At 40.2% G+C, this 14899-nt stretch overlaps 1 protein-coding gene across 2 annotated transcripts in view; it reads right to left on the bottom strand.

The window, feature by feature from the left end:
- Positions 1-7627: 7627 nt before the first annotated feature.
- LOC110295957 (killer cell lectin-like receptor 5) overlaps positions 7628-14899 on the bottom strand; it is a 65513-nt gene continuing 58241 nt past the window's right edge. For both annotated transcript variants that reach the window (XM_085839574.1, XM_085839576.1), the window contains one exon: positions 7628-7781. In XM_085839574.1, the coding sequence (XP_085695700.1) occupies positions 7628-7781 (154 nt within the window). The remainder of the gene's footprint in view (positions 7782-14899) is intronic.

Genomic DNA, 14899 nt, shown 5'->3' with positions numbered 1-14899 from the left:
GAATTTGCTGAAAAATGTGAGCAAACTTGCTAGAGGGTCTAATTAAACCAGCAACTTCAAGCGTATTAACTGCATTAACCACATATAAGGAATCAGATACAATATTGGGCAGTCCCGGGAACGTTTCAAGGACCTCCAGTACCACCAAACACTCTACAACCTGGGGTGATGTCTCATTATATTGTTTAGATGTTATTTGGCCATTTACTACATATGCACCGATGCCAGATTTGGATCCATCTGTATACACTACTACCCTATCCGGAAGTGGGTGTTTGGATGTTATTACTGGAAATACTATGGCTTGGCTTAAGGGAAACTGTAAGATTGGATGTTTTGGATAATGATTATCAATTTGTCCTGAATAGGAGGCAACCAAGACTGCCCAATCGTTAGTTGTTGCTGCCAGGGTTTGAACTTGAGCAGAGGTATAAGGCACAAGTAGCATAAGAGGTTCTTTCCCAAAATGAGTAATGGCTGCTTTTATCCCCCGAAGTGCAAGTTGAGCAACTGCATTAGGATACCACTCAATGATTTTTGCAGGGGAAGCATTAGGATGGACCCACAATAAGGGTCCATTTTGCCACAAGACTGCTGTTGGTAACTGTGCAGTTTTTAATATGCACAATTCGAATGACTTCGACTCGTCAATGCGTTGTAATTGAGCATCTTGTAAGGCCTTTTCTATAGTTTGTAAAGCTTGACATGCAGCTGGGGTAAGTGCTCTGTGGGAGGAGATGTGGGTATCTCCCTGTAATATATCAAATAAGGGCTTTAATTCCACCGAGGGAATTTTCAAAAATGGTCTTAGCCAATTAATATCTCCCAGCAATTTTTGGAAATCATTCAAGGTATGTAGTTGATCTTTGCGAATCTCTAATTTTTGAGGAACAATTTTGTCAGGATAAATGAGTGACCCTAGGAAGGCTCCCATTCGAGCAACTTGCACCTTTTCGGAGGCCACCTGCAATCCCCATTGCCCTAACGTTTTTATTAATATAGGGTATGCATCTTGCAATAACTGTAAATTTTTATGGCAAATCAAAATGTCATTCATATAAATTATCAAAAATAATGATGGAAAATGCTCTCTAACTGACTTAAGTGCCAATTGCACATACAGTTGACACATGGTGGGGCTATTTGCCATCCCCTGAGGTAGGACCTTCCATTGGTATCTTTGATCAGGCTCTAAATGATTAATTGCCCGCGCTTTTGTTCCCCCTGGTAAGAACACGCTCAGGGCAACCGGAATCTTCTGTGGCATAAGCTTTATTGCTTACTCCTTCAGGAGCCAGTGGAGAAGAGAGCCAGAGAGAGAGAGAGATAGAGAGATCCCTAGAATGGCGGAAACCCGTCCCTTTTATGGAGGACTGTCCTCCGCCTCGGACGTGTCGCTCCCTGATTGGCTGCAGCCCATCGGCCGGAGTTGTCGTCAAGGGGAAGGCAGAGCACATGGGGTGGGAAACTACCCCGGCGCATGCACAGATGGTTTGATTACACAGGTGCCAGTGCCATCAGCACCATCTTGTAATGGCGAATGTGAGGGCGGCTCCTTACAGTCATCTATATAAATTATCAAAAATAATGATGGAAAATGCTCTCTAACTGACTTAAGTGCCAATTGCACATACAGTTGACACATGGTGGGGCTATTTGCCATCCCCTGAGGTAGGACCTTCCATTGGTATCTTTGATCAGGCTCTAAATGATTAATGGCTGGGATGGTAAATGCAAATCTTTGCCTATCTTGAGGACATAAAGGTATAGAGAAAAAACAATCTTTAATATCTATAATTATAATTTCCCAATTTTTGGGTAAGGCAGAAAGCAATGGTAGCCCTCACTGAACTGGACCAAACAGGTGCATTTGTGCATTAATTGCTCTAAGATCATGTAGTAAGCGCCATTTGCCAGATTTTTTTCTTAATTACGAAAATAGGTGTATTCCAGGGTGAGGTAGAGGGCTGTAAATGACCCAGACGTAGTTGTTCATAAATCAGTTTTGTGGCTGCTTCTAATTTTTCAGAGGAAAGAGGCCATTGAGGAACCCATACAGCTTCCTCTGTAAGCCATGGTATGGGCATGGAGCCCTCAACAGCCCCTAGGAAAAACCCAAACCTTGTCTCCCATTATTACCTTCTTGAGGGATAGGTTCAAGTCTACCCTGCTCTCCTTTCCCTAATCCCCTTCCTTCTTTATAGCCCATTTTCTTCATCATTTGAACAGCTTGTGGTGAGTATTCATTAGTCAAGGTCATTCCCAGTGCCTGTAAAATGTCTCTCCCCCAGAGATTTACTGGGAGTGGTAAAACATAGGGAGTGAATCGTCCCATTTGACCTTCAGGCACTTGCCAGCTCAAAGAACGGGAGCTAATAGTGGGGCAGGATTAACTTCTACAAAGAATGTGATGACTGAGTGACGGGCCAGGCTTTTGGACACCATTGGGAAGAGATGATACTTTTATCTGCTCCTGTGTCTAAAATCCCTTTAAATTGTTTCCCTTCTATAACTAATTCTAAGGATGGCCTGGAGTCAAGAGGCATTACTAAGTAAGCAGAATCATTTCCAGTAGAACCAATCCCTCTGGCAGCTCAAGGGACACCAGAAGAAGGAAAACAGCCATGTAGGCTTGGGAAAATTATTAACTGAGCTATTCTATCACCTTGTGAAATAGAAAAGACACCCTGAGGACAGGAACAGAGAATTTGAAGTTCTCCTTCATAATCTTGAACAATAAGGCCTTGTAAGGTAAGGGGTGCCCGGCCCAGTATTAGGCCAACACTTCCTATGGCAGAGGCCCTTTGTAGTCAGTAGGAATGGGCTGCACCCCCATTTGGGGCAACAGCATGTATCGGGTGGTGGCACAGAGGTTCAATCCAGCTGATCCTTCTGTTGCCCTGAGGACTATGGGGTCCACCTTTTGCCTGTTGGGGTCCCATATGTTTTTGGGCCCTGAGACCTGGGGCCCTGTACTGTTTTTGTGGAATGGACTCATAATCTACTGCTTGAGGAAATCCTGGCTGCAGGGGCCTGCCTCGAATGTCCTTGAATGAGTGACAATCTCTGGCCCAGTGATATCCTTTCCCGCACTTAGTACACAGTCCTGGCAGTCTCCTTTTGACAAGGGCTCTACAGTCCTTTTTTAAGTGTCCCGGTTTGCCACAATTATAGCAGAGTTTGAGCTCAGCCGTGTCAGGGCATTTCTGCCCTTGTAGAATAGCAGCTGCTAAACCGGCATTAGTGAGTGGCCCTCCAAGCTCATGGCAAACCTTCAACCAGCCCTGCAATCCTTTGCTCTTTCTAGGTGCAATGGCTGCCCTGCATTCCTGCATAGCCTATTCATAGACTAACTGTTCAATTAAAGGCATAGCTGCCTCTGGGTCTCCAAAAATTCTCCCTGCCCCTTCTGTCATTCTAGCCACAAAGTCTGAGAATGACTCCTGGGTGCCCTGAGTAATCTTTGTCAAATGTCCACTTGCCTCTCCCTTCCTAGAGAGTGCCTTCCATGCCTTAATGGCGGCAGCTGAGATCTGGGTGTACGCTCCCCAATGGTAATTTGTCTGGTTAGTAGCATGGTGTCCCTGACCTGTAAGCAACTCAAAAGTCCATGTTCTTTGGTTCCCTTCAATGGTGGCATTGGCCCTTGCCTGTGCTTGGCAGGAGTTTTGCCACAAATCTTTCCATTCTAGATACATTCCCATGTTAGCAGCTGCAGCTTTCACTACAGTCATCCAATCGCCGGGAGTCATTGCCAGAGTAGCAAGCCTTTCGACTTGTGCTATAGTAAAATTGGCGTTGACTCAATAGTTATGGACTGACTCAGCAAGCTCTTTAATCTGTATATACTCCACTGGAGCATAAATGCGTCTGGCATCAGCACCTTCAAACACTGGAAATGCTTGCTGCACTTTTCTCTGTTCCTCTATTGGAATGAATGAGTCTGAATGATACCTCTGCACATAGGGCAGAGGTGAATGATACCTCTGCACATAGGGCGGAGGTGCACTAGGACCCAGAGGTCGAGGGCTCAGAGACTGCGAAGCGAACTGACAGTTGTCTCTAGCTGCTTTTGTCTTATTCTGTGAATGATTAGCTCATCCTTCATCTGGCTGGTATCTTTCTCCCTCATAGTGAGCCGCTTCTTCCTCTAAGTCTGTTTCCTCAGAGGGGCTAAGTTCCTCATCTGATTCTGAGCTACTAACAGCTAGTGCCTGTGGAGAGCCGTGAAATAAAGATGTTTACCAAATGTATTTACAATTCCCTGAGTTTCCTTGGTGCCTGTTGTAATGTTTCTCTTTTCAGATCTGATTTTATTAACTTGGATCATCTCCGTTTACTTTGGTTAATTTGGCCAAAGGTTTGTAAACCTTACTAACATTTTCAATAAACCCACTCTAGGACCTGCCTCATACCTAAAAGTTGCTAGACAATGACTTGATGAGTTTTTAAAAAGGAAAGAGAAGATGGAAGAGAGAGTTGACATGTAGGGAGCTAAGAGTGAAGTGGATGTAGTTAGATGAAGGAAAATGAATATGATTGAAATATATGGTGTGAAATTATCAAAGAATTAATGAAATATTGTTTTAAAAAAGAAGTTGTAGGTTAATGTTTAAAAAGTTGCTGAGCAAAAATAAGGGAGATAAAAAGCTGTTAAGGAAATAGAATTAATTTACAATGTAAGAGAACACAGCGGGTGCAAGAAAAGACTTTCAGAGGAGCTGGAAATGTTATTTGTATTTGATGGACTATAAGAAGTGTACTTATTTATAAAAGCTCATGTTTCTCAGCAGGGTTTGGTTCCACAAGTTTTTAATCTTGGCACTTGTGAGGCAAAGACAAATCTCTATGAGTTTGAGGGCAGCTTTGTCTGTATAGCAAGAGCCAAGGCCAGTGTGTGTGTATGTGTGTGTGTGTGTGTGTGTGTGTGTGTGTGTGTGTGTGTGTGTGTATGTGTGTGTATGCTCATATTTCTCATTATATGAACTGGATATATTTTTTTATATACAGTCTCAATTTAGAAGTTGATTTTCAAAATATCCCTGCAAAAAACCAAAGTCATAACTATGCCTTTAATCTTATCACTCAAGAACCAGAGGAACATGAATCTCTGAGTTCAAAGTCAACCTGTTCTAGAGAGAGAGAGAGAGAGAGAGAGAGAGAGAGAGAGAGAGAGAGAGAGAGCCACAGACAGGACCCAGTCGGCCCCCCTCAGTCTGTGGGAATCAGGGGTTTGGACTGAAGGGCATAAATAGGTGGGAATTGACAGACAGACACAGACAGGAGAGTGTGCTGGATCTGAATGTAATTTGTCAAATCGAGCATCAAACTTTTTATACAGAAGAAAATAGGGAAGTTAGGTAATACACCTGCAAGGTGCAAAGAGTTTACTGGATTCTTACATAAAACAGAGGAATGCAAACATGGAAGGACTGGCTGGAACAAACTGGGATAAAATTCAATGTTAACAAGTGGGATCAAAAACAGCTCCACCTAAGGTCCACTTAATCTTAGAAGCCAGGGGTAAGGGCTTCAGTGCCCTTGCTGTAGTTTCTATTCTAGTCTATTATATAGTCCACCTTCCCCCTAGGCCATTGTAAATCCGTGTATATGGGCGTAACTTGGCTATCTATAGTTCGAAGTATCTACTCTGCTTCCTCCTTAGATCACAAACTTCCTTCATCCTAGATAATGGTAAATTCCTGTGTAGGGCAGTGACTTAGCTATCCATGCCCAGGGTCGGCTCAAGGACTGCCTAGAATCTAATTTAGCTATATGTCGAAAGTTCAATCCTTAGAAGTACTTATAAAAAAGCAATATTAAGAAAAAGCACACAGATCCATTTACCAACTAAAGCAAGGACATCGGAGCATTCCTTATACAGGATCCCACGGTTCCAGGAGACTAAGTTTCCGTGAACTTTTCGCCTTGGGACAGTGCCCAGGTTTTGGGGGCCTGTCGTGATTGTCACTACTAGAGTGGATGTAGCAAGAGAGAGAGAAAGAGAGAGAGAGAGAGAGAGAGAGAGAGAGAGAGAGAGAGAGAGAGAGAGAGAGAGAGAGATTGATTCTAGGACAGCTAGGGTAGCACAGAGAAAAGCTGTCTCCAAACAATCAAAAATCAACCCAACAAATACAAATGATCAGAAAACATAAAAAAGCATCCAGACAAAAGGATACTAAAATAACACCATCAATGAATGCATGGGAACCTGAACATGGAGGGAATACCTAAGGTGGCAGTATCCAGTCAGTGGATAGGTACATGGATCTTAGATTATAATTGAAAGGAAATAAAACTTGAGACCTCTGATTCATGTCAAATAGCCCAAAGAGGAGTTTGTGAGCTTTAAAACCTGGAGCTGAGAACATAGCAGAACAGGCCAGGACATGCCCGGGCAGGCCCGTGGTTACATGTCCTGACTGGCCTGGTGCCTCCCTATCTTCCGCCCTTCTGACAGTCTGTTGATGTTTAAATGGACCAATCATGTAAAACCGCGCCAATTCCTCCCCTGACCCCACCCCTTTTCTATAAAAGTCCCTAGCTTCCAAGCCTCGGGGTTGAAACCACTGTCTCCTGCGTGAGATACGTTTCAACCCGGAGCTCCGCCATTATGACTCCACCATGTGGTCGACACCTCTGTCTCCTGCAGGAGATATGTGTCGGCCCGGAGCTCCGTCATTAAACTACCTCATGTTCTTACATCAAGTTGGCCGTTTGTTAGTGATTCTTGGGTGCGTGCCGAATCAGGAATTGAGTGGGGGTTTCCCCACTAGGTTCTTTCAGAATAAGTTACTGTACCAATACTAAATGTCCTGAGATTAGTCATTTGTGTATGGTTGTATAATATAAAGTATCCCTGGAAAATATTGAGGAGCATGCATGTCTTGATTTTGTTTGGTTTGTTTGGTTCTATGACATAGGCTTTCACTTAATTCATTTTTCAGCAATTGTGTCTTAGCCTCCTAATTGTCAAGGTCACAAGTGTAAGCAACTACATCTCACCAATGGCAACTTCAATTATTAGCATTTCTATAAGGTCTCAACTCTTCATAGATGGATCAAAGTGGGTGGGTAGGACAACTGATGCCTTGGATAAAAGATATTCTGCATTTCCTTGAACTATCCTTGCAACTGTTCACCAAACTTGAAATTATATTTTATGGCCAAAAGAACTGTTTATAACAACAAGAAAAACTTCTATATCAAACAAATAGCAAAACAAACAAAACCTACTCGACTAACAAATGAGAAACCAAAACCTACAACTACATTCTACTTCTTAACTGTGCTTTCCATTGGGAAGATTTATTCTAATGATAATGAAATACTACTCAGGTTGTTTATTGGGGTTTTTATTTAACTCTATATGAGTTTAAGAAAGCAGAAAAAGCAGAGTCCTAGAGGTTTGGGGGCAAAGTGTGTCCAAGCACCAGAGGTGTGTCCTGTTTCCACCAGGTAGGAAGAAGCCTCTGCCACATCAGACTCCAGGGAACATTCCTGACCTCTTCCAGCTCTTCCTTCTGTTTACACAGCAGACTAAGTCCTGTGAACAAAACACTTGTTTATAAGAAGTCACAAATTATTACAGAAAGCAAATGAGGATTAGCACATTTCATCTTTACCTTTAATTTTGGTTGGGGATCCAATGAGGGAACTTATTCAGTCTCTTCTCACAAATACATGGGTAGAAATTTTCACATTTACTATTTTCTAGTCTTGTTTTAGATAAGAAGACACATGCTCCATTCCTTACATTATATTTCAACATGTTCAAGGCACTGAAGAACAATAATAATAATGGGAAACCGTTTGGTTTTGAACATTCACTGAAATAAGTCATGATTTTAAAAATTCCATTGGCCAAAGTATACAGAATATAGAGCTATTAATCATAAGTTCACGACCAAAATGTTTTCTTTTCTCTAAGCCTTTTGAAATGAAATCGTCTCAGGATCACACAAAATGTTTCCAACTGATTTTCCACTCACAATTATTTGGTCAGCAGGTAAATCAGATTTACTTTAGCTAAACCTGCTTTCACATTTATATTTTGTCAATAAAACTAGTAGGGTTTTAGAAAACAGATGTGTGTGGAATAGAGTACAATGCCTTATGTTTGTGTTTTAAGAAGAAAGGGGAGATTTGAAATATAGTCATAGGGAGGGCTTGTAACTAATGTTTTGGACTATTTGCCTTTCTTCTTCCCTATCTCATAGCTAATGGGTACAGGGATACAAGGTAATCTACTGAATTGCCTGTATGCAACACAACTTTGATTTCTTCGGGATGTTATAATAGAGGCCACAGCTACACTTCTGTTAAAGAAATGCAGCTAAATAAGGAAAAAAATACATTAGAACAAAGAACAAATTACCACCAAAATAGAAGGATTGTGAGATCTGGTACAGCGTGGGCTAGGTAACAAAACAAGAAGTAAAAAGTAATTATCTTATAATTGATAAATAACATCCTATTGTATAATTGTGTAAACCAACAGAAATCAGATTAACCTCTTAGGCTGAGGTGTTAGCAGGAGTTAGAAGGAACTTCAGATGGTCAGAGAAGCACTATACAGTTTTTATTTTCCCTAATAGAGGAAGCTGACTAAAGAATGTGCTCAAAATAGAGATTCTCAATAATAAATCCTGCCAGGCCTAGTGGGATTTGTAGTCCATTGTATGGGAATGAAGATTGGAGGATCAAAGTGCTAACTTTCAACATATAGGAAGTTTGAGGCTAGTCTGTGTTAATGAGATTCTGTCAAAGATAGAAAGAGAATGAAATCCACCCTATTTGGGACTGAGACTTCAAAGGAGTCAGTCTTTATCAAAATATGTCACTGTCTTTGACTCTTGGATTTAAGATGAGGAGAAACAGAATATTCAAATTTGTCAAATTTAGGAACGTAAAATAAAACTAAAACCAAAAATCATACAAGGTAAATGAAACTAAGTGACTTATGTAGCATAGATATAACAGGTAATATTCATTAGGTATGAATATGTACATTAGTCAGCCATGAGATATACTCATGAGTACATTAAGAAAATCACATGTGTATTTTGAACATTGGCCAAAGAAATAACGCAGCATACACCAGATCTTAACAAAAGATAATTAATAAAAGAAAAAGTATGTTCACACACTGACTTGCACATACATTGACATTACAGCCGTTGTAATTGTGAAAAATTCATAATTGTCAAAATTTAGAAACACATATGTTCACATCTGATTGGAGAAATATTGTGAAATATTTTTTGTGCTGTACAAAAGAGCTTTGTAACTAAAAGAATGAAACACCAATCCAAAAAAAAAAAAAAAACAGCTTGAGTTAGCTAAAACATCACAGTAACAACAATAATATGGAAAGATGCAGAAAAATACGGAGCTAATCAGAAATATGTACATAATATATGATACTCTGCACTAGGCCACACTCATTTTATTACATGCAGATTCCTACATCAAGAATTAAATTTTAGAGAAAACTCGGCGTGATTAGGGGCACAAGTCCCTTCCGGTCCACTGCAGCACCGGGGTAGCTAGGGCAGAGAGTTGGCTGACATCCACCAGCTACCCACAGGACCGGCCATGGGATCTTAAGACCTCTGGTGAGTGGAACACAGCTGCTGCTCCAATCCAATCCCGTGGGATCTGAGACTGCATTAATTAGGAAACAGAAAACCCAGCCTGATCAGGGGCACAAGTACCTTCCAGTTCATGCCAGCACCAGGGTAGCTAGGGCACAGAGTCAGCTGACACCCGTAAGGTATACATAGAACCCTCCATGGGATATTAAGACCTCTGTGAGTGGATCACAACTTCTGCCAGGAGGCAGGTTCGAACACCAGATATCTGGGCACCTTCCCTGCAAGAGGTGAGCCTACCTGCAGAGAGTATTCTGAACACTGAAACTCAGGAGAGAGCTAGTCTCCCAGGTCTGCTGATAGAGGCTGAGATAAACACCTGAGGAACAAGATCAAACCAGAGACAACTACAACAACTAACTCCAGAGATTACCAGATGGCGAAAGGCAAATGTAAGAATCTTACTAACAGAAACCAAGACCACTCACCATCATCAGAATACAGCACTCCCAACCCACCCAGTCCTGGGCACCCCAACACACCCGAAAAACTAGACCCAGAATAAAAGCATATCTCATGATGATGGTAGAGGACATCAAGAAGGACTTTAATAACTCACTTAAAGAAATACAGAAGAACACTGCTAAACAGGGAGAAGACCTTAAAGAGGAAGCACAAAAATCCCTTAAAATATTGCAAGAAAACACGACCAAGCAGGTGATGGAATTGAATAAAACCATCCAAGACCTAAAGAGGGAAGTAGATACTATAAAGAAAACCCAAAGTGAGGCAACTCTGGAGATAGAAACCCTAGGAAAGAAATCTGGAACTATAGATGCAAGTATCAGCAACAGAATAGAAGAGATGGAAGAGAGAATCTCAGGTGCAGAAGATTCCATAGAGAACATCAGCACAACAATCAAAGAAAATACAAAATGCAAAAAGATCCTAACTGAAAACATCCAGGAAAACCAGGACACAATGAGAAGACCAAACCTATGGATAATAGGAGTAGATGAGAATGAAGATTTTCAACTTAAAGGGCCAGAACATATCTTCAACAAAATTATAGAAGAAAATTTCCCAAACCTAAAAAAAGAGATGCCCATGAACATACAAGAAGCCTACAGAACTCCAAATAGACTGGACCAGAAAGGAAATTCCTCCTGACACATAATAATCAGAACAAAAAATGCACTAAATAAAGATAGAATATTAAAAGCAGTAAGGGAAAAAGGTCAAGTAACATATAAAGGCAGGCCTATCAGAATTACAGCGGACTTTTCACCAGAGACTATAAAAGCCAGAAGATTCTGGACAGATGTTATACAGACCCTATAGAACACAAATGCCAGCCCAGGCTACTATACCCAGCCAAACTCTCAATTACCATAGATGGAGAAACCAAAGTTTTCCATGACAAAACCAAATTCGCACATTATCTTTCCAGGAATCCATCCCTTCAATGGATAATAACAGAAAAAAAATCAATACAAGGATGGAAAACATGCCCTAGAAAAGCAAGAAAATAATCCCTCAACAAACCAAAAAGAAGACAGCCACAAAAATAGAATGCCAACTCTAAAAACAAAAATAATAGGAAGCAACAATTACTATTCCTTCATATCTCTTAATATCAATGGACTCAATTCCCCAATAAAAGACATAGACTAACGGACAGGCTACATAAACAGGATCCAACATTCTGCTGCTTACAGGAAACCTATCTCAGGGAAAAAGACAGACACTACCTCAGAGTGAAAGACTGGAAAACAATTTTCCAAGTAAATGGTAGAAAGAAACAAGCTGGAGTAGCCATTCTAATATCAAATAAAATTGACTTCCAACCCTAAGTTATCAAAAAAGACAAGGAGGGACACTTCAGACTCATCAAAAGTAAAATCATCCAAGAGGAACTCTCAATTCTGAACATCTATGTTCCAAATGCAAGGGCAGCCACATTCATTAAAGAAACTTTAGTAAAATTCAAAGCACATATTGAACCTCACACAATAATAGTGGGAGACTTCAACACACCACTTTCATCAATGGACAGATCATGGAAAGAGAAACTGAGCAGGGAGACAGTGAAACTAACAGAAGTGATGAAACAAATGGACTTAACAGATATCTACATTACATTTTATCCTAAAACAAAAGGATATACCTGCCGCAGACCCTCTCAGTCTGGTGCCTGCTTAAAACGGTTCTCTAGAGTAGATGGGCAAAGATTAGGACATGACAGACAGACAAACACACAAAAGAGGTGTTGAATCTGAATGTAATTTTCTGGTCGAGCTTAGACTAATTATATTACAGCGAATATCATCAATAGTAAAACATAACAGATAAGGTATATTGAAGTTTCCCAGGTGCAAAGGGAGTGACTGCAAAGTTTAAGCTAGGGACCAGCATCCCTCCAGATGCAAGAGGAGTGACTTCAAAAGGACTATGTTTATCTTAGAGATTAGCACCTGCTTGGGGTGGCACTGAGTTTTGCACTTTAGAGTTAATTGGGCTAGAGGGGTATTAACTCTTGCCTGGCCTCAGGAATAAAGTAGTGTCAAGGACTTAGGCCTTGTTAATTCTTATCTATGTCTGGAGAATTCCCATTTATCAGTATAGTTACTTAATTTGCTGTTGGCATGGAATATAGTCTGTAATAAGAATTTCTATCTCAGTGAGAATTCCAGTCTCTTTTTGTAGATAGGTGAAATAATGACTAGTACTTAATTGGTTATTGAATAGGTTAAACTCCTTGTTGCTATCTGGAATCTAAGAACACTGTGAAAAGGCTTTAGCTATGTTAGAGTACAATCTTAAAAGGCATTTACTATAAGGTAATGCTTAATAGAGTGCACGTGAGTCTATACATTAGAATAATGTGGTGGGAATTTGATTATTATGGGTTCAGGAGAAAAAGACAAACCTCCGGGAGGGGAATTACCATGGAACTCTGATCCTCAAGAACAGCTTCCCGGCCTTATGCCTGTCAAACTGACCCAAACTGGAGGGTTGACTTTCATCAGACCTCCAGGAGAAGAGTCCTAGGAATTCATTTCTCATGAGCAGCTTTTTGGCATTACTGCCTCAAGCTGGCTCCACCGGATTCTCTTGGCATATACCTTCTTCTCAGCAACTCATGGAACCTTCTCCAAAATTGACCATATAATTGGTCACAAAACAGGCCTTAACAGATATAAAAATATTTAAATTGTCCCATGCATCCTATCAGACCACCATGGAATAAGGCTGATCTTCAATAACAACATAAATAATGGAATGCCAACATTCACGTGGAAACTGAACAACAATCTGCTCAATGATAATTTGGTCAAGGAAGGAATAAAGAAAGAAATTAAAGACTTTTTAGAGTTTAATGAAAATGAAGCCACAACATATCCAAACTTATGGGTCACTATGAAAGCATTTCTAAGGGGGAAACTCATAGCTCTGAGTGCCTCCAAAAATAAACTAGAGAGAGCACACACTAGCAGCTTGATAACACACCTAAAAGCTCTAGAACAAAAGGAAGCAAATTCACCCAAGAGTAGTAGAGGGCAGGAAATAATCAAACTCAGGGTTGAAATCAACCAAGTGGAACCAAGAAGAACTATTCAAAGAATCAACCAAACGAGGAGCTGGTTCTTTGAGAAAATCAACAAGATAAATAAGCCCTTATCCAGACTCACTAGAGGACACAGGGACAGCATCCTAATTAACAAAATCAGAAATGAAAAGGGAGACATAACAACAAACGCTAAAGAAATCCAAAACACCATCAGATCCTTCTACAAAAGGCTATACTCAACCAAACTGGAAAACCTGGACAAAATGGACAAATTTCTAGACAGATACCAGGTACCAAAGTTAAACCAGGATGAAGTTAATGATCTAAACAGTCCCATATCCCCTAAAGAAATAGAAGCAGTCATTAATGGTCTCCCAACCAAAAAAAAGCCCAGTATGAGATAGGTTTAGTGCAGAGTTCTATCAGACCTTTAAAACAATATAATTCCAGTTCTGCACAAACTATTACACAAAATAGAAGTAGAAGGTACTCTACCCAACTCATTCTATGAAGCCACAATTACTCTGATACCTAAAGCACAGAAATATCCAACAAAGATAGAGAACTTCAGACCAATTTCCCTTATGAATATCAATGCAAAAATGCTCAATAAAATTCTCGCTAACCAAATCCAAGAACACATCAAAACAACCATCCATCTTGACCAAGTAGATTTTATTCCAGGGATGCAGGGATGGTTTAATATATGAAAATCCATCAAATAATCCATTATATAAACAAACTCAAAGACAAAAACCACATGATCATCTCGTTAGATGTGGAGAAAGCATTTGACAAAATCCAAAGCCCATTCATGATAAAAGTCTTGGAAAGATCAGGAATTTAAGGCCCATACCTAAACATGATAAAAGCAATCTACAGCAAACCAGTAGCCATCATCAAAGTAAATGGTGAGAAGCTGGAAGCAATCCCACTAAAATCAGGGACTAGACAAGGCTGTCCACTCTCTGCCTACATATTCAACATTGTACTTGAAGTCCTAGCCAGAACAATTCTACAACAAAAGGAGATCAAGGGGATACAAATTGGAAAAGAAGAAGTCAAAATATCACTTTTTGCAGATGATATGATAGTATATGTAAGTGACCCTAAAAATTCTACCAGAGAACTCCTAAACCTGATAAACAGCTTGGATGAAGTAGCTGGATATAAAATTAACTCAAACAAGTCAATGGCCTTTCTCTACACAAAGAATAAACAGGCTGAGAAAGAAATTAGGGAAACAACACCCTTCTGAATAATCACAAATATTATAAAATACTTTGGCGTGACTCTAACTAAGGAAGTGAAATATCTGTATGATAAGAACTTCAAGTCTCTGAAGAAAGAAATTAAAGAAGATCTCAGAAGATGGAAAGATCTCCCATGCTCATGGATTGGCAGGATTAACATTGTAAAAATGTTTATCTTGCCAAAAGCAATCTACAGATTCAATTCAATCCCCATCAAAATTCCAACTCAATTCTTCAACAAATTAGAAAGAAAAATCTGCAAATTCGTCTGGAATAATAAAAAACCTAGGATAGCAAAAACTCTTCTCAAGGATAAAAGAACCTCTGGTGGAATCACAGTGCCTGACCTAAAGCTTTACTACAGAGCAATTCTGATAAAAATGGCACGGTACTGGTATAATGACAGAAAAGTAAACCAATGGAATAGAATTGAAGACCCAGAAATGAACCCACACTCCTATGGTCACTTGATCTTCGACAAG

Source organism: Mus caroli, unplaced genomic scaffold, assembly GCF_978045245.1.
Source record: "Mus caroli unplaced genomic scaffold, Mus_caroli_1 scaffold_7, whole genome shotgun sequence".
In the NCBI taxonomy this organism is placed as follows: Eukaryota; Metazoa; Chordata; class Mammalia; order Rodentia; family Muridae; genus Mus; species Mus caroli.
Note: the sequence above shows the minus strand (reverse complement) of the source record. Positions and strands in the feature narration are given on the sequence as shown.